A 21173-nucleotide genomic window follows, 5' to 3' on the forward strand; every position below is an offset into this window, starting at 1 on the left:
AGAAACACTGATACAAGCTGGCTAGACACTTAGCTTATTCCCATTAGCTAGAATCAGAATCCCAAGATACCTACTTCATGAAGTCTTCCCTGTCTGCAATGCCTCAGTTCAAGTCCCTTTGAAATTATTAACATACCCAATGAAATCCTTAAATTCTGGATCAAAATCTGAAGGTCAGAACCACAGCACAGGCAATACTTGCCTTGGGAACATCAGTGCCAAGTACATGGTGATCTTCAGTCTTTCTCCAACCCCTTCTCCTCCTTTTTTGATAGCAGAATATTTGCCTTTCCAGTTGACAATTTTACTTAGAGCCAAAATAAGTTTAGCAGAGTCTGCTTCTTAGACAGTTAAAATGACAACACGGTAAAATCAGTACAGGAAGAAAATAAAGGGCACAGCAAGATAGAAGTAATGACTGCTGTGCTCTACTCAGATTTTGAAAAGTAAGGTAATTCTCTATTAACAAAGTTCCAGCTTCCTAACATCCCCACAGAAAAAAAAAAAGCAGCAAACCAGTAATAATTAGGAAACTTTTTCTTTCCCATTTTGCCTTTGCACTTCACCATCTATTCTCTATTAACTGCTCTATTCATTTGTTTGCTCAATCTTCTCTCTTGAGCAGATAAAAGGGTTTCATTAAAGTAAAGCCTAATGCTGTCAGTGGCAGGAGAGCTGCCAACCCTGGCAGTTTTCGTAAGTCTATTAAGCTGACCTAAGCATGCTAATACTTAATAAATTCCCTCCATTCACAGCAGTCCTTTGCAAATATCCTTTTATCTCATATGGAAAACTAAGTTACGCAATTCAAATGAGTAATAAAAGACCAGACCCCACACTATGGGGTATTATTTATGTATACCCACAGCTGCATGTAAGAGGAGCAACACACACCATCAGTTGTACCAGAAGCACTACTTGGGATTACAGAAAGGGCTAACAACTTGATGACTACTAAGATGAAACTGGCACTGGACAATCAAAACTTTTTTCATGGATTTCCTGCAATAGCCGATTTGCAGAGCAAAATTTCTAGACCTATTTGAAGGACATCTGCTATACCTATTAGTACATTTTAAATCTAATTTATCCAGCAAGCCAAAAAAAAAAAAAAAAAACAAAAACAACAAAACCCAGATTCTAGAAATCACTGCCCTCTTCTGCCATTAACACTTCAAAAGGTAAAAAAATACTCTGAAGAAGAAGTGGGCTACATAGCACTACTAAAGTAGTAGTGCTTACCAAAGGAAAGGTCTTTAACATCATTTGCCACTCTTCAAGGCTCCAGAGGTCCAGTAATTACTTTTCAGCTGAAACAAAGCTTTTAAAACAAGAATGTATCCACCCTTCATTTCTAACATCAGAGAAAAACAGTCTGTAGCAGTAGAAAATGAGTGATCTGAATTTTTTTCTCCCAAAAGATTAATGTAATTTTTTAGATAAAGTAATAAATATGAAGGCAGGGCATGGGGTTGATAAGGAGTTTCCTACATCTTATAAGAAATATGCTCAATAAGCAGCATGATTTATGTAATTGAACATGTGCCTGAGAGTTACTGACAGGCAGGTGCAAAAATGATGGTGGAAAAGTCCCACAGCATAATTTCTTCAGCCATAATGGAAAACATTGGCTCACGATAGCTGATATTTTATTCATTCTCTGTTTTCAGGTTTTGCAAAGTTCACTGGAAACCCTACTTGCTTTAGTTCATGCAAAATTATCATGCATGTGGAAAAATAATAAAAGGACCATGGTTCTGTGAATAAACAGGATCACATTTTAAACTCAAAACCTGAACTGTCCTAGTAAGAAAAAAATACTCATCTTTGTAAGGATTTAGCAGACTAAAACTAATCACGCACATATCTTAATATACTTAGTGCAGCATTTATTTATCACCTACTGCAGTGAGATAAACTACACATTAGCAAACTTGCACAGAACCAGAACTCCTACAAGGGAAAACACCCTTCTCCATCAAGAAGTATCTTTCTGCCTCCCCAAGAAAAGAGAAACGACGCTGAAGCCACCTACAGCAGGAGACAATTGTATTGCTTAGCCATAGCTGTGGTGAAGTCTGAAAAATAAAGAAAAGCTTGACAGAGAGCTTCCTCACAGTCAGCTGAGTATACCGTTAACCAATCCTCCTCCATGTTATTTCATTAATTTATTTCCCATTATTGCAGGACAATACAGTACTTACTCTAGGTAACACAATAGCCCACAGACCTCTTCTTAAATGACTCATTTCTGCTGTTCTAATGCACTGGAATACCCACTTGCCAGAGAACTGAAAATACAGACAACTGAGAGCAATGAAGAAGCAAATCCTGTGAATAAACTTACTTTACATAAGAGAAATATGGCAATATTTTTTTCTCTTCTTTTTAAATAAACACTCTTACAGTCTCATCTGAATGACCCTTATGATGCTGAATAATGCAACCATCTAACATAAGAGAAATGTATTTCACCCCTAAATTCACATCTAAGACTTCAGTTTTATAAAATAATAATGGGGCTTAAGGGGGAAAAAACCCACAAATTAAGAATCTTGACCAAAATCTAGTGTGCCACAGAAGTGATGCCAATTAAAGGAAAAAAAAAAAAGTAGAATCATCACAGAGAATATCAGTATATTTATAGCTTCTTTCATAGTGCCATCTTTCTACTCAATGAACCCCCTTGTGGCAAAAGATGAATATAAAGGAAGATGTGACATCTGTCCTTCAACTTACTTTTCTAAGAAAATGGTAAAATTTTAGTAACAAATACCACTACCTCATTTGTTTTTGAAGCAATTGATATTGTTCCAGAAATAAATGTGAGAAAAAATGCTATAGTTTTTCCTTCAATTACTGTCTCTTGGTACCATCAACACATAAAAGTTGTGGCATAAGAAGGCAATAAACCCACTATTTCATAAGAAATTTATAGCACTTTTGTACACAGCTGTTGATTTACGTAAGTGAACTTTGTACTGCTAAGAAACATAATATAACAGAAAAGAAGGTTAAAAGTAGGTCAGTCATATAGGACAAAAGCTCTTAACACAACTTGCATCCCAGCCTCTAGCTTGAAGCATAATGTTCATTCCTCATATTCTAGAGTGTTAAATAACACTGTAACTAGATGCAGCAGACCAGAATCATTCAACATTATCTACCCTTGATCTTTACACAAAATTCCCATGACATCCATAGAACTTCCACAGCTGTACAAACTAGAATAAGGTCCACGGCAAACACAGCTTTCAGGATTTGCTCTACAATAAATATCACAAGCGAAAGAGAGACAGCAAATGTTAACTCTTTATTTGTTTTGAACATATAAAGGTTATATTAAACAATTGAAACTATTTTTACTTATGAAACAGATCTTTTAGAGCCATCTTGTGGGGAAAATAAGCAATTTAAAACAATACATGTAGTTTAATAGCTTTTCTACCAAAAAGATCAGGTTTTAGTATGACATCTAGTACTCCTTTAAAAAAATAAATGTCTTAGGCACACTGTAAACTTTATACAACATTGTTTAATCCCCTAGAAGATGAAGGAAGTGCCTTTATGAACAATCACATGTTAAAAGACTAGTTCTAGATAGAAAAAATATATATCATTATGTTAAAGATGCTATTTTTCTGAAGAATGTTTCAGACCAGATTCTATTCAAACTCCACCCAACTACAGCCCACAATAAGAGCATAAAACCCCAGAGAAGCTAAGCCTTCTTTCAGAGCCCTTTTGAGTAAATTGGATAGAATGATTCAACCTAACTAAACTGGGGGTTAAACAAAGTAAAATAAATCTAAACATATTAGTAGATTTAGCACTCAAACTTGAAAAGTTATCTTTAAACATCCCTAGCATTCCAAATTAAAGCTTTGGCAATATTTGCAAGTTCTGAAGGAGTTTACACTTGTTGTTTATAAAGAACTCATTACACAACAGTCTTCTGTTTGTATACACTTAAGTAAAGTACAGCCTTAGGCAGTCAATTTCATAATCAAAAGTCATGATGCAGACTTCAGCTACCTAGGGCAATCAAGCATCAGCTCTACTTGATTTATGTGTCTTGTCTATGAAGCAAAGTGCTTAAATTTTATCCTAGAGAACAAAAGCGTACATATAGGCCATTTATCTTACTTAGTTTTAATTTATGCCCTAATAAAATTATTTCTATATAACATTAAAGCATATCACATCACATTTTTTCAGTAAGTAATCATCTTCTATTAATACAAAAGTAAAACAGGACATCACAGAACACTTGCAAAGCACACAATCAAGAGATGTCACAGAAATATGCATTTTTTTGAGCTGTTACAATCAGTGTATAGTATGGGCTCACAGGCACCTCTGTTAATTTATTTTTTTCAAACAAAGAAATTTGACAATAAAAGGTTCCTATGTTATCCAAAACCTCTGACAGCTGTAACTAAACAGAACACACTGGCACCCAGACATATAACCAGACAATTTTGCTAAGGCAAGCACAAGTATGTAAATTTTTAATTTTGCTGTCCTACCAAATTTTGAACGAAAGAAGGTGTACATGTGCGTTTTTAGCTTTAATTCCTCTGTAAAGAGGACAGTGAGATCTGCTTCCTCCATGCCTGCTTTAAACTTTGGAAAGGAGCCCTGACTCAGGGGCACTTGCCTTAATGAGATTTTGAATCTCTTTGAATTTTGGATGTTCTTTATCAGCTACCAGCTGCAGCAATATCGCTTCACTAGTAGTAACTATAATTCCAGTACGTGCAAGACGCTGAAAAATAAAAGAGCAGAGAGGAAATCATGTGAGATATTTGCAAATGTGAATGAGTGAATTTTAAAAGAAAAGATGGATAGCATTTTTAAAAACATGTCCAACTAACAAAATACTGCCAATTCCATTCCAGCATTACTTCATGGTATAATTTATAAAAACTGACTGGGTTTAGACTTTCCTATGACAAAAGGCGGCCCTGGATTACAAGTAAGTTTTTCTACTTGTACTGGATTCTTTCCCCAAGTCAGATTTAATAGGCAGCAGCCCCACACATCTTAATAAACAACCCTTTCCCCATGCATAACCCAGAGGATAGCTTTCTTCACTCTCATGCAGATGAAAGGCCTGGGGAAAAATAAAATAGCAAGGTTCAACATAAAAGCATTAGGCAAGAAATTGTAACAATTTCTCTTTCAGTTCTTGTTATATACCACTACTTCAGCTTTTGGACTACAGAGAGCACTAGTAGCAATAATCTCTGGAGAAAGCAAGAAAATCTATTCTACAGATGTTGTAGATCACACTGGCATAACAGTAGCTCATTTTAAATGGTATTTCATTATAGCAAGTAACTCCAGAGTCAGTTTACACAGGCTTCGGGATACAATGTATAGCTGCAGAGAAAGCAAAACCAAAAGTGGCTTGCAAGGTACAGGACTTACTGTAAAATTATTGTACTTTTAAAACTGTGGTTGTTGCTTACATAACAAAGTTACACCTTCAGCGAAGGACAACCAACCCATGCCCCCCATCATCTTCCCAGCCATCATAGAGATGCTTTGGCAGCAAAACTCTTCATGAAGTCAGCTTTCCCTCCCTCATCCTCTACTCAGCTGCATGCTCCACCAAATTTCATCAGATACTGAATGAGCTAAGGGAGGGCAAGTGGCAGAGAATAGAGCTATGTACATTCAGGTTTCAGTTGAAATCATTAAAGCAAAGAGAACTTCTGGACTTTCTAACTGTTCAATTACAAAGCAACTAATGGGTGAAAGTTATTAACTTTAAAGGACCAAGGAGTAAAGTATATGCAACTACAGTCTACATAACAACAAACTAAAAGGTTGAATTTACTTAAGTCAATGCTTCCTGCTTGCCATTATAGCAACAAGCCTCACAATATTCTTAAACTGAAACAAAGCAGCTACCTTCCTCGGCTCTCCTACTCCATACAACCATATTTGTTAAACCTCACATGTATACAAAAGAGAAGAAAAATAGGAAAATTAATATGAAATATTATATTTTCAACATAAGCCTCTCCAAGAATACAAAGCTTTTGGTTTTAACTAGTGCGGAAGAAAAAAACACCTAGACACTTAAAAAACCATTGCCATCTGTGAAATTGAAGAGAGAATGAAGATTGAAAACAGAGAGCATCTTCTCTTTAAAAGCAAAGCATACCATAACATGTCCAAAGAGGTTGGAATTACCTTATATCTAGTCCTTTTCTAAGACTAGATACAATTTTTATAGATGTCAGCTTAGCAGAAATTAAGAGATGCATTTGCTAAGCATATTGAATGATTGCCAAGGAAATCACAAGTTTTCTTAGAATGCTGTTTTTGAGAAGAAGGAAAATATTGACAGTATGTTGCATCCACACAGCAGAAACAATTAGAAAAGACAAAGAACAGAAAAGAAATCCAGCAGGAGCAGACTAAACTGTCTCAATCTGAGACCAAGCACTGGTATAAGTCATCTTAATCACAGAGGGCAGAGATTCAGAACAGTCACAACCTTGAACTGTTCAGCTGAGTTATTTCATCAATGAAAATTTTGAGATTTTTTTGTTTTCTGAGGATTTTTTTTTAACTACAAGTTCTCGCCTGCTCTCATTTTTAAGCACACAACGGAAGTGGAGACAACCTATAATCCAAGCAGACATAAAAGCTTTCATTATCAATTAAGTAAAATTGCTCTTCCTAGTACACCAGCTCAGATATTTGCATATTAGTCACGAGTACAATCAGAACACATGCTATGTGATGGGAAATGTGGAGAACTGGAGGAGCAGATGGGACCAGTTGGAAGTTATTTGGGGTTGCTGAGGAAGCTAGCTGTTATCACTGCAAAGTCACTCTCTATTATTCTTGAAAGGTGAATAAAGGAGGGCTGTGTTTTTGTGAAAAGGTAAATGTTGCACTCATGTTCCCAGAAAGGTAAGGAAAAGGGTCCAGGAACCCTGATCAACAAAACTCACCTCAGCTCACCAGTTTGCATAAATTTGCACAAGAGAAAATGTTAGACTCACTCATTAAAAAGAATATGACTAGGAACTGTGAGCTCTACGGTGAAACTAAAGCAGGATTACCCAAGACCTTCTTGGATATGTCGCCCACTTCCCTAAGAAATGTATGCCACAGTCAATCAGGATTAAGGACGTGTCTATTTCTCCTGGTCTCCTCCTCCCAAGCATGCCCATGTCTTGCTTGTTCTAGCCCACATCCCTCAGCAGCATTTTCAGGTGAGGCTCTGTAGCACAAGAAGAGGACAATGTTGGTATGTGCTGCCACGTGCAGCAGAGAAGGTATTACCACTGGCCCAACACTGTTGAGTGTTGGCTGAATCATTATTGTCTTAATAATTGTATTATGAAGTCATCAAAAGACTGATGACTTCAAGTCTGTAAAGACTGATAACCACAGCGAAGCATTCTCTTTTGCTTACTGAGAAAGCGTCGCAAAGGCCAAAAGGTTACCTAAAACTGAAAAATTTACAGCTTTGGCAAGCAACCACAATTTAAAGATCAATACCTTTTTGACTATAAAGTAAAGCAAAGCTACCTAGTCACTGTTTTAACCTTTATTACATTGGCCCAACTTCTACGCTTACAGACAGTGCAAGTGATAAATGCACCAAAACATACACAGTAAGACAAACAGATTTCAGGTTTTCTATGTTTGTTCCATCTCCTAGTGCTGCTGCACTACATTGATTTGGGAAGTCCATGACTTCAGTCACTCCTGTAACTCTGTGTGTGTCCCTATGCCCTATGTGACAGTTGACATTAGGTTTCCATTTAATCAAAGTCACGGGTTTCATCAATCACTATATGCTGGGGATTTCTCTTTAGCCTTTAAGAAATTAAGTCTACTCAAAATCTATGAACAAGTATAACATGCAGTGGTTATTATTAGTTTTTACTTCAAATAACTGTTAGGGCCTGAGGCAAAAAATTGCAATACTTAATGTATATATCAGGTTTTGACTTTCAACAGTGATGCCTGTAGGCATGTTAGGAGTACATCATCAAAAAATCATTTGCATGAATTTGCTACCACATAGTTGTATGTGCTTTTAAATCTTCTTGTTACATTTATATCCACTTTCCCAACATTTAGTTAGACTAAGCTCCTAAAAGCAGGGGGGAGGGGAATCTTTACTATAATCAGAGTCTTGTGATTAAGCTTTAATTTGCACTGATGAGGAAAAGCAGAAGGAGGGACAGAAGTACAAGGAGATTTGAACAGGATCTCATACTGTATTTTATTGCACTTCAAGAATTCCAGCACCTGAATAAATACTCTTTGGAACAACAAAAGCAAAACCTTTATAGCACTTTTGCTCTGCTGTGAAGATCACCCTGCACAAAGGGATATGCTAAAATGCTAACGTTTATACAGAGCAATCTATATTGCATGAAACAATCACTTTGAAATTGCAAAATCCCAAACTGGATTAGGAATATTAAATCATAATTTAAGAAGAAAAAAAAAAAGGCAGTACTTCTTCTCCATTTTAAATGCTATTTTAAGAATCACAGCATCTCACCTCTTCTCAAATCTACATTTATTCACTGCTTTGTCCATAGAAATTCCTTGTTAGCTTACAATAAGCAGAGAACTTAACATACCAACCCAAGGTGAAGAAAGCCTTGACTAAGAAACTTACCTCAAGAGCAAACATTCTGTCCATCATACTTCTTGAGGAGGTAGCATCAGCCACAATATGAACTTCCAGACCTCTGCCAATTAATTCCAGTGCTGTTTGTTGGATACAGACATGAGTCTACAGAGAAGAAATCAAAGGCAAAAAAGCCACCAACAAACCATTATTACAAAATGAAAATAACGCAATCACAAATTTGAGTCATAATTAATTAGAGTTCAAATGCTTATTTTCTACCCTGGCAGTATTATGGAACTCAATATGCATTTTAAATGCCAGTTAAGATTGAGGCAAGTGCCTGTAGGTTACAAGTATCTCATCTCAAATTTTATTATGAGATAATAATATTAAAGACAACACAGAAATATCTTATTCTGTAGAGGATATCTAAGCTCTAAGTAATATAAATTGAGGGGTTTTTTTAATTACAGAAAGTGGTGCTGCCTTTGAGGGCCAACAGATATTACCATAAACCAGTATCAGAATGGCAAGGCACCTACTTCTACTCCAAAGAGGACAATACTCCGGACGCCAGGGATCTCTGCTAATGCTGCTTCAACTTCTGGCAACACCATTGAAAATTTTGTCTTGGGAAGCACGAGTTTAGCTCCTGTTAAATCAATTTCTTGCACAGTGCTGCCAAGACCTTTGGGATACTGTTCAGTGACAATAACTGGAATTCCTAAGAGCCTTGCACCTTGGAGCTGTAAGGGGACAGAGAAAAACAAAACAAAAAAAGAACAATAATAACAAAGACATGGCTATTACCAAATACTAAGCAATTGTTAGACTACATATAAAATAATAGTTTACAATGAGTGATCAAAACTGACTACAAGAAAAAAAAAAAAAGCAACATACCAGTCGTTGGCCCACGCTGATGATATCACCAAAGTATTTGATGGCAGGCCGGAATCGTTCTTGCATGTCACAACAGAAAAAAACAGTGCTTGAGGGTGTCAGGTTGCCCAAAGTAGTAATCTGAAAAAAGAAATAAAGATAATGTTTTCCTTGGCAGTGGACATCCTTTCAAAAATGCAGCAGAATGGGGAAGATTTCATCTGCAATACCTCTGCTAGATTATGGATTTATGTTACTTTGAGTCAAAATAGGAGAAAAGTTTTTCAAGCTTGATTTTGGTATGTTTCTAAATTCAAACAAATAGATGATACTAAACAATAAGGTACAGTTATCAATACATAATCAAAAGTTTATTAGGTGGGAAGCACAAGTCAACATAAATGTATATAGAAATTTTTGAACTCTGAAGGGGGCAGAGGAATATACTGCCTAAATTTTAGCAAAAGAAAAGTACCAAAAGCAAAATTACATTCCTCAAATTCATTTTTAAATCCACAACTCTTGGAACTGATATAGACTCAGGATAAACTAAAGTTTAAAAAAAATTCAGACTTCCACTTGCTTTCAAATATTTTATGTACACATATTTTCAGTACTCCCATTGTGCAGTCAATTTGATTTGTCTGTGACATCTTTTAGCACAAGTCTGATGAAAGTCCAAAGGCTAGAATGAAAGTAGAGAATACTATAAATATGAGAAACCAAACTGAATACATTTTAATGACAAAAGTTATCTCCTAGAGTTTCCCTCATACAAGCTATCAAGTGGGGTAGAAGAGAGGGGATAAGAAAAATAAATCAAATACTTAATTGTCTTCCACTTAGAAAGAGCGCTTTGTATTTGTATAAATAAATTATGTGCACTACCTGTAGAACCAAAGTAGAGGGCTTCAGATGGAAACTCAGGGAAAGAAAAGATCTACATACTATCATTTAGTTGTAAGGCAATTCAAGAGAAATTGCATCCATTCAGGAGCTTTTCAGCAGACAGATAAATCAAATTGAATAAAGAGCTTAATTATGTGCACTTCATTTTCTGCAATCTGAGGTTGTTATGTTTTAAACAGAAACAAAATTACAAAATCTGTAGAAGAAGGTATTTCAGAAGATGTATTGAGTTTATGTGAAAAGGTTTTGGTAGTGAGGGAAAAATGTAGAGTGGCTTTTGTGAGATGCCAGAAACAGCCTCATGTCAAGAGAGCACTAATGCCAGCTGAATCCAAGACAGCTCTGCTACATCAGTGATGCTGGTGACAACTCTATGCTAACATTTAAGAAAGGGTAAAAAAACCCACTGTCCAACAGCAGCTGTGAGAGGAGGGTGAGAATATGTGGGAGAAACAGCCCTGCAGACACCAAGGTCAGTGCACAAGAAGGGGCAGGAGGTGCCACAGGTGCTGGAGCAGAGATTTCCCTGCAGCCCCTGGTGCAGCCCTTGGTGAGGCAGGTGTGCCCCTCCAGCACATGGGATTCCACAGTGGAATAGAAATCCACCTGCAGTCTGTGGAGGACCCCACAGCAGAGCCTTGAAGAAGGTCTGCAATATGCCTAAAAGAGGGCTGTGACTCTGAAAGGCCACGCTGAAACAGGCTCCTAGCACAACCTGTGACTTGCTAGAGAGGAGCCCATGCTGGAGCATGTTTGGGAAGGACGCACATTTGGGAAGTTCATGACATCCTATCTCCCACAGGACAGAACCCACTCTGGCATAGGGGAAGAGTGTGAGAAGAATGAGTGGCAGAGGTGAAGTTTTGTGAACTGACCACAACTGACCATTCCCCATCCCTCTGTGCTGAAGAGGGATGAACCTGGGAAGAAGGGAGGGGTGGGGAAGAGGTGTTTTTACATTTGCTCTTATTGCTGATTATTCTCCTCAGCACTTGATTAGCACTATATTAAACTAATTTCCCCAAGTCTGTTTTGTCTATGATAGTAGTCAGCAAGTGATCCCTCTCTGTCCTTATCTTGATGAACAAGCTTCTTTGTTATATTTTCTCCCCTCTGTATTATATAGGACAAGTGATGGAGCAGCTTCGTGACCAGCCAAGGTCAACTCACCACAAAGGAACTGGAAATCAATAAATATTGGTTCCAAAATTTTCACTGATTCACCACACGTCTCCAGAGTAAAATGCTGTTAATCTGAATTCCCAAGGCCATGCTTTATAATGGTCATGCTCAAAACATATGCAATGGCCTGTTCAAACAGTTGGGAAAATTACTTGTATGCTAACAATTGTAAATGCTAATTCCCTCAATTCTCAGATTCATTACACCACTACGGCCAAAGCAGCAACCATTCATAAACATAGTTCCTCCAGTCCTTGTGAGACAAACAGCAACACTATTAATACAGCTATAGAGCAGTTATAGAGGCAAATACTGTAACAACCATAGTGTAGATGATGTAACACTGGGCTCACTGGAAGACAAAAGAGCATCACAACAGGCATCAGGGAAATCTTTTTCATGTGGAAGACACAGCTGCACTGAAAAAGGTTACCACAGTTGTGAGATCTCCATCCTTGGAGATTTTCCGCATTCAGCAATGCAGTAGCTGATTTGATCAAAGGGTTAGGGAAGGCAGCCTCTAGATATTTTTCCCAAATAACACTTCTGCAACTCTACTCCAGGTAATGAATGAGGCCTGGGACTCAGAAAGATTTGACGTAAAATTAAATAACCACCTTGTTCTTGAATACCATCCAGATAAATGATTGAACAATGCAAAATGCATTTGGCAGGCAGTATTAATGTACAATTCAACACCACAGTGAGCACCTACTGTGACCCACTCCAGCTCTGGCACTTACTACCATCCCAGAAGTCAATCATGACATTTAACTTTCCTACCACTCAGCAATAAAAATAGAATAATTGGAATAAACAGTATTTATAAATGTGGTTACTACTCGTAAAATGCATGATTTTGTCTCAGTGTTTGTATGACAAGCAAAGACTATTACTTTCTCTTTTAAATCTTTCCATCACTTTAAAAGCTGCACCAGGGGAAGTTCAGGTTGGACATCAGGAAGGATTTTTTTCACAGACAGGGTGATTAGCTATTAGAATGGGCTGCCCAGGGATGTTGTGGAGTCGTTGTCAGCGAAGGCATTGAAGGCAAGACTGGAGGTAGCACTTAGTGCCATGATCTACTGACATGGCAGTGTTCAGTCATAGGTTGGACTTGATCTCAGAGGTCTTTTACAGTCTAATTCATTCTGTAATTCTGTAATTTTTTAAGATCTGTCTAAACAACCACAAACCATCATGGGCTGTAGAATGACTTATGTGAAGTTTATCTGCTGCCTTGGTATGCACCTTTCTCTGCCAGTGCACGAGATGGCACTACCATCCCAAGCAGAGGAACAAACGAGAATAGAGTAGGAAAGTCTTCAAGAAGCTGCTTAGTCTGCCACTACAGAAGGATCAAACAAACAAATATTCTTCAGAGACAGCCACATGGTCTGACTCATCAGCAACAGAACTCCTATAAAAATCATCCCGCAGCTCTAATACCTTTACCTTTCAGTGTTTTTTCATCCACAGCTCCTTTCCTGACATTTAAGAGTGTTATTTCCAGTTAGGTCCAGGGTGAAATTGAAACACAAGAGCATTACCATCCTCCTTCACATGGATAACCATGTGCAAAACTTACTATCAGACCTCAAGACTCAGACCTTTAGGTCTCCCTTTAGACCTCCCCCTCCCCCTCCTTATTCTAAAATGTATCTAATGCTTTTAGTATTTCTTCCTACAACTCAAGCTATTTTCACGGTCCTCCCTGGGGTAGTTTTCAAATTGCAGTCTGGAATGAGGCACTGAATGCTACTATCACAGCAGTGTTTCTCTGCCCATACTACTTCACTGCTTTAGCAGGGCCTCAAATAATCAGCCAATTCACAGCCCTTCCAGGCCCGGTTTATTTTGTACTTTGCAGTAAAATATTTGCTCTTTTCATAATTGATGATACTTACACTCCTGAGGTGCATTTTAAACTTACAAATCATCCCCTGAACTCTCCCTCATCTTCTGTTTGTGTAGCTGATTATTTCTACAGGGCTACTTCCAAGTGCATCTTATTGCACCCTGTTTCTCCAGCTTGTCCGAAATACCTGAAGTCTGCCTTTTCAGATGCTTGCAGCTCCTTCTAGCCTGGGATCTTTTGCAAAAAACAGTACTTGCCCCAAGTTTTGTCAAGGACAAGGACAATGGAATAATTAAAAACGATGGATTTAGAAACCATCTTATAGAGTACAATTCAATTTTATTCTGATTTGACAGTGAAGTGCAGAAGAAAACTGTAAACAGCCAGGAGTATCCTTATTATAGGCTGAATCTCATATGTTTATGTCAAAAAAGCACAAGAAAAGCTGGAGTTTTTCTTTATTGTCAAGTTGGTTTCATATGATTTAATTTGCACCTTCAGATTCATACCATCAGTTCTCTAAAATAAAGTTGTGCCAACTGTGTATTTGCTAAATAAAAGCTTTTACGAAATCTAACACAAATAATAGATATATTAATTTTAATATTTATTTCTGATTAACTTGCAGTCTGAATTGTGGCAGAACAACAGGAAACTGGAAGAAATAGATGTTAAGATCAAAGAGTCAACACCTGCTGGCGTTACCTGGAGGAGCAGATGTGGGAAGGACAGAGCGCAGCAGAAGGCAGTTTGAAATTAAGTTTCATAAATAGCAGCTAACACAGCCCATAAATAAATTCATGTAAGTATTTACTATGTATAAAGGAAAGGTTTAGTTTGCCAGTTCTTTAGTGTGCCATGTAAATTTTACTACTCATTTGCTTTCAATGTCATCCTCCCCTTCTACAAGGATGCTGTGACAGCGTCCATTTCCTCCACATCTCCTGACAGTGAATATCACCCACACCTCCACACCTTCCCAGTGCTACATCCCGAAGAGCAGGGGTGAGGACAAAACTACACCTAAACATCAAACCAGGGCTGGCACATCAACACCTGTTTGCTTGCAGTGCAGAAAGAGGCAGGCTGGACAAGGATTGCGAGCCAGTGTAGCCACACAGTACCTGTCTGAATCCACTCTGCATACAACATTAAACAAATTGAACTCAAAATAAAAGTAAAAAACAAAAAAAAACCAAAAAAAACCCCAAAAAACCATAAAAATACAAATGACCTGAAGTTCTTCTCAACAGTATATAAACGTTTCCATTTGTTGCACTTCATTTCTCTTAGCTAGGATTTTCTGTCCTCCAGCTGAAGGTTACTCACAGCACAACCAGAATAGGTACATCAAATGGTCACGTAACCTGATGCAGCTCTTTTACTCAGCTAAAGAAGTCATCCCTAGGACCTTGTCCAGACCAGGATTTAAAGGTATGCTGTCATGAGATACATAGAGCTTTAAATCCTCCTCTAGAAAATACCTAGGTGGGAAAGGAGAAGTGATTTTTCTCATCTATGTCATCTCTACTGATTATTATTAATCAGAAAAAATGTGATTATGATGAAGTACTATAATTACAGGTTCAGCTTTACAAAAATATTCACATATACTGGCTTTTTATCTTTCTGTGTTCCAAGTCCAGGAAATCATGATATATACAAAATTAAATTACCTCACAGCATTCGTAATGAACAAGAAACTGGAAGCAAAGGAATAACCCTATTTCACATCACAAGTGACTTGAGATTTATGAAGTCAAGGTTACCTACTAGAAGGGCAGACTGGGGGATGTTGCAATCTTGGTATTTTAAGAATGGCATAAAAGAGTCAAAAACAAAAACAGCTACCACCTTTCCCTCTCTATTTCTTAAAAGAAATATGTAAGATTCAGTTGTATTTTGCTGCCTATCTTTCAAATGAAAAAAAATTAATAAATTCAGTTTGATGTATTTCAAGAGAAAAATAGGTTACAAGTGTTTCAATTTAGAAACAAATATTTATCTTATGCTAAGCCAATGTGCAGTCTTTTACATGTAATTCAGCATTTTAAAAGGACAGATTTAGTTAAAAAAACACATGATGTACATATAACTAATGTAGTACAAAAGTCCTCAGCAAAATTTAAAATTATTAAAATGCTTGGTGTAAAGATGAACAAACAAGGAGTCTGGAATTGAGGGAAAAAATCCTTTTAGTACTTTCAGCCCTTTTTTCCCCCTTTCTTTAAGGTTTCATATGCTGCTTTTTAAAAAACTTATTTATTTAGGAATGTACTAATTTATCAAAATTAATAATTTCACCCTAAAACCCCCAAATAACACCTCTGCAATTTATGCTTTGGCTTTTCCTGGTCTTCAGAAAATGGACTTGGGTGCCTGAGCTACTGTTAGTTCTAGTTCCAGACTATCCAAGCAATATCAGATATGTGCAACAAGAGTGAGAATCTGTGCATTGTTATATTTTATTTACCTTCTCATTCAGCAACAGTTGAATATCATTCTGCAAGCAGTTTTTTCTGGTAGAAAAAGAAAGATATGCCTGAGACATCAACCTGTCTCAAAAAAAACCCATCCTGAAATAGATATGCTTTATGCAATGATGCCAGTAATAATTTTACCCTTTTAGCTTCAGTATCTTAAGGTTTACCAGTCTGCAAATACAGAGCACAAGTCCTCCAGAGGAGAAGTCACCTTGAAGTTATGACAGCAACTGTGAAATAGCCTCTCACGGTTATATACTTGAAAGCTGCCTGAACTCTTCTATTACACAGATGTAATGTGTATATGGCTGTCTTGTTTTTGGATATCACTGAAGTCTTTTTCCTTACTTCTCTCCTCCAAAGGCAGCTACAACACTACAGGAGAACACAATGATTTTTGTAGCACTATATAAGTCTATTTAGAGGCAATTAAAGTGGATTCCCTCACCCAAACTATAAATATTATAGTCTTCTGTTAAAAGACTTATAAAAGACTTAGAATTTATGAAAAGCAGATGCAGTCCCTCCAGCTGGGAGGCCTGAGGAAATGCCCCTCTTCACTCCAAGTCTGTGGTTGAGGAGATTTGAGTTGAGGAGCAGCAGCCAGGCAGAGCAGCACAGTGTAGTGCACCCCACCAGCCTGCCTAACACTGCATGGCCATCAAAAGCTTAAGTGACTGTTTCCTGTCAGGACACCCACACCAAACAAATGTCCAAACAAATATATGAGGATGGCACAAAGGCACAAAACAACCGGAGAGAAAATGTACAGATCAAGCCTTGAACTGAATTCATGGAGTGGCTTTCCAAGTGAAGCATATGGCAATTTCTCCATGAGATTACTGCCCCCCTGAGCTGCAGCAACAAAAAATTGAAACAGCCCAACCAAACATCATTTGATGCTGACATTTTGTGAGCTGTTGTACCAAAAGGCATTCTTCTATGACAGGCCTGCACAGGAATCAAAATGGAAGGATAACATCCCAGAGATTACAGGCACTACCTGCCTTAAAGGTTAAAATGCTACCTCCAACTAAATGCATACAAATACTTCATAAAACATCCATACAAAAACACTGAAATTACTGCCTAGGGATACAGTTGCTAACATCTCTAAATTTTAATTTAAAGCCAAAAATATATTTCTAAATATGAAACTCTAATTACATCAGTGAGCAAAAGTTGTCCCTCTTGAAACATACATCCAAAACAGTGATTCAACTAACTATGCCACACACAGAGTTGACATATCAATGTTGTGTGTAACTGCAGACAAAACATCAGTGAGGGAGGAAGGGAGGAAGGGAGGAAAGGCAGGAGGGAAGGAAAGAAGGGCATATGATAGAGGCAATGCCTGAAAGAAAGTATAATATTCCCATCACAAGGTAATAAAGGTCTTTCTTAAAAAGCATAGCTGTGTCTGTATCATACCAAATGTTTCAAGTGATCTCTGTGCACCTGTCTCTGGCTTAAGGCAAGCTGACTGACATCATTGTGATGTCTCAGTTGAGACGTCTTCAGCTCATTCACAGCTGCTGAAACATATCAAGGAATAACCCACAAATAGCATCCTTTTCGTATCAACAGCTGCAATTGTCACAGAACTGCAATAGTATTGGTGTAAGTAGGCAATCAAATAAGCAATAATACATAAAATATTGGTTCATCCTGAATCCCTGCAAAGCTGTCTAGCACATTTGCACCCTGGGAGTGATGTAGCCTTCCTTGTCTCAATACTGACCTTCATTCCAAGACTATGTCCTGCTACAAATGCTTGAGCTGCATTTAAAATTTCAAGGCAGAATGCATCTGCAAGGGAGTCTTTGCAAAGTAGCAATCCGCATGCACAAATGACAGCCAAAATTCTGACCTGCAACATTGTTATATGCCCAGAATACACAAATTCTGTTTTGAGAGTCCTTGCTGTAATTAACACCTATACCAACTCTTTTTGCAAGTTGGAAAGACTGTTCCTTTCCAGTTTTCCTGACTGGGTCCCCATAAATTCTGTTTACAACACAGAAACAGAAAAGTTTTAAACAGAATGTGATGAGAGCTAATAATATGTTATTGAACTAGTTTGTTCTTCTTAACCATTCTTTCCATCCATAAAGTTAAGAATAAAACAAAAGATGCTGAAGGCATCCTTGATGTACAGTGTAAGCAAACAGGCCATGCTGAGAGTTTATGCGCACAATACACTATGATTAAGCACAGTTTACAAGCAGGCTGAATTAGCCATTTCTGAAAACATTAAGAGAAGACAAGCAATGTTTCAGCTTTTATGATAACATTTTTCCAACTTCTTAGAAACGTCAGCTAGGCAAACTAAAACTTCCTAATTGTAAATTTTTTTAAAATATACTGAATAAAAACAGCAATGATGTGGGGTTTATTACTGGGATTTGTTTTGGTTTGTTGGGCTGATTTTAAGTTGAATTCTTTGATCCTGGAGATAGTAAGAAGCAATGTGTTTTGAGTGGAAGTAATACAGTGCAACTTGCACCAGCCTCTAGTGGGCATAAAAGTATCTTCATAGGAAAGCATCTGTAACTGCATCTGTCTGGTAGTCTGACTTCCTAGTTTGTGGCTACAGAACTACCAAGCTATAAACCTGTACATCGGAAAGGGCTTTTTGAGGCAAGGAGGTTCACAGAGGTTCTGACGAACTACAAGATACCGACCTCCGGCAGAGCCCACCCCACCAGCACCCTTTGAGTTTAACCTCCGGTTAAGGCCGGGGAGCACCAGCCGCCTGATTTAACGGAGAGCACTGATTACTTCAGCCACCTGACTTGTTTCCCCATTCATGACGCCAAGTAAGTTCTGGCTGGCTGAAGGCAAAGCCCGGTTACCACACACACACGAGGCGCAAAGCGCACCTGCCTCCCCGGCTTAGGAAGCCAAAAGTTTCCACGGAGAGACAAGTGAGCGCGGGCTGTGTGTGGGCTGTGGGCTCCAGGGTCCCTCGCTTCTCCCGGAAGGGGTCGGGGGCTGCCGCGGCGGGACGGGCCGGGCTGCCCGCCCTCACACGCACCTGTGGCGGCCGGCGCTGCCGCGCCACCGGCTCTCACCTGGATCTGCAGCGGGACCAGGCGCACCTTGCAGCGCTCGTTCACCAGGAAGCCCTTGGGCAGGTCGATGTACTGGCTCCACTCCTCGGCGAAGAGCTGCACCACGAACTTGCGGTGCATGTCTATCTGGTCCCCGTACAGGCTGAGGAACTTCTGGATCAGCAGCTCGTAGCCGGCGCCGTGCGGCACGCTGGAGGGCCGCGCGAAAACGGAGAAGCAGAAAAGGACGGGCACGGAGCCGCCGCCCGCTGGCGCGCAGCCCCCGCCGCCCGGAGCAGCGCCCGGCTCCGCCGCCGCCATCTTCAGGGACCGCCGCGCCGAGCCCCGCCAGCTCGCTGCGGTCCGCGCCGCCGCTCCTCCTCCCGCCGCCTCCTCCCCCCCGGCCGGCCGGGCGGTGCCGGCGGGCCCCAATCCCAGCTGCGGCTGCTGCTGCTCCTCCTCCCCGCCATGGGGCTCGGCCGTGCCCCGTAACCCCACAGGGTTGAGAGCTCCACTGGGGCGCCTCCGTTGGGCGGACACGGGGTCTCTTGGGCAGGGGGATTGTGCCTTCCGTGCTCAGGCGGACGGTGAGAAGAGCAGCCCCGGACGGGCGCGCCCGCTGTCGCCCGGGCGGAGGGAGCCCGTGTCTCCCGGAGAGGGGCCAAGGGACTCGGCCGCTGTGGCGGCCCCGGCGGGGCCCTTGCAGGGTCGCGCCCCGGGGCAGAGCCCGCCGCGGGCTGCGCAGGGCAGGGCGGGCGCCGAGCGCGGGCGGACACCGGGCCCATCCACGGCGAGGAAAGGCGCGGCCGGTCCCGTGGACGCTGGGGAGGAAACCTGTTGGTAGAGCCTGAAATGTGCCCGGTTGTTTCGGAGGGTGATCAGCCTAGACCTCGATCGGGGACTGCTAGCTGAGTTCTCGCACGAGGCTTCCTTTGGAATTGCCCGTTTCTGAAGAGCGAGAGGTGCCCGAGCCGCGGATCCGAGCTCCCAGCTCCATCCACGGATGAGGCAAAGTGAGCAGGATAGAAACAGCCCCATATTTTTTCCTTCGCAGCTTCATGCTCTCTGTCGTATTTATTTTTTTCTCCAGGAATGAGTGACAGCTGAAATTGTTACCCGTATTTTTGCCATAATTACCGGAGTTTCTGTTATATTAAAGTGTGCTTGGGGGGTAATATCTGAGTAGTGTGATACTTGCATAGAAAGGAAATACTCTGTGTTAAAAGCAAGTGGATGTTTTCATGCACTATGCTAATGCAGTGCCAGCACCATCAGGATTAATGCATGTCTGCCTTGCTAAATACCAACAAGTCGAAGCACTGAGTTGATTAGAAGGAAAGGCTAAGAGAATAGGGATTGTTCAGCCTAGAAAATAGAAGACTTTAGGGTGACCTAATTGCAGCTCTCCAGTACCTACAAGGGAGCCTACAAGAAAGATGGAGAGGGACTTTTTACAAGGGCATGTTGTGACAGGGCAAAGGAAAGCAGCTTCAAACTGGAAGAGAGTAGATTAGGTATGAGGAAGCAATTCTTTACAGTGAGAGTGGTGAGGCACTGGAACAGACTGCCCAGAGAAACTGCAGACACCCTGTTTGAATTGTTCGAAGCCAGGTTGGATGGGGCTCTGAGCAACCTGGTCTAGTGAAAGGTGACCATGTTCAAAGCAGCGGGATTGGAGCTAGATGATCTTTAAGGTCCCTTCCAAACCACACCATTCTGTGATTCCATGGAAGTTGTTCTCAGGCTTTACTGATGTACTGATATACTTGATATACTGATATACTTGATATACTGATATACTTGATATACTGATAGAAATTTGGAGCTGACATGTTAAATGATAATATTATGTTTTCACTGTTTTGTTGGTTTGTTGTGTTTTTTCACCAGAAAATACACTGTTGATATGATGTGATTAAAAAATTGCAAGGTTAAGTGGTCTTTTGCAGTTACTTATTTACTCACTTGTGTACTCACTAGGCACTGAAGCAGAATAAAGTGATTATTTTATACACTACCCAAGAAAAAAGTGTGCAATGGCATCTGCACATTACTGGAAAAACATTGAAGTTATACTGTCTAGGCAGAAATTACACATACTAAGGTTTTAAAAAGATTCAATCACAAGTCTAAAATACTCATTTTTTCTGCCTTATCTAACTGCCAATGAATTCAGTGGTTTCATA

At 39.7% G+C, this 21173-nt stretch overlaps 1 protein-coding gene across 1 annotated transcript; it reads right to left on the bottom strand.

Moving 5' to 3' along the window:
* Positions 1-3292: 3292 nt before the first annotated feature.
* On the bottom strand, positions 3293-19329 carry ISOC1 (isochorismatase domain containing 1). The gene is made up of 5 exons (XM_015615558.2): positions 19009-19329; positions 9524-9643; positions 9163-9366; positions 8666-8782; positions 3293-4768 (listed from the first exon to the last, which is right to left on the bottom strand). The coding sequence occupies exons 1-5, from the start codon at positions 19306-19308 to the stop codon at positions 4622-4624; spliced, it is 888 nt and encodes a 295-aa protein (XP_015471044.1). The 5' UTR covers positions 19309-19329; the 3' UTR covers positions 3293-4621.
* Between the last annotated feature and the right edge of the window lie 1844 nt (positions 19330-21173).

Source organism: Parus major, chromosome Z, assembly GCF_001522545.3.
Source record: "Parus major isolate Abel chromosome Z, Parus_major1.1, whole genome shotgun sequence".
Classification (NCBI taxonomy): domain Eukaryota; kingdom Metazoa; phylum Chordata; class Aves; order Passeriformes; family Paridae; genus Parus; species Parus major.

Bases quoted from the DNA above. Each gene is read 5' to 3' on its own strand.
- ISOC1 (XM_015615558.2), bottom strand. From the start codon at position 19,308: ATGGCGGCGGCGGAGCCGGGCGCTGCTCCGGGCGGCGGGGGCTGCGCG. The intron at 9,644-19,008 runs GTGAGAGCCGGT...TTCTTTTTTCAG, and splicing joins TGGTCCCGCTGCAGATCCAG to ATTACTACTTTGGGCAACCT. The intron at 8,783-9,162 runs GTAGGTGCCTTG...TCTTCTCTGTAG, and splicing joins TTGTCCTCTTTGGAGTAGAA to ACTCATGTCTGTATCCAACA.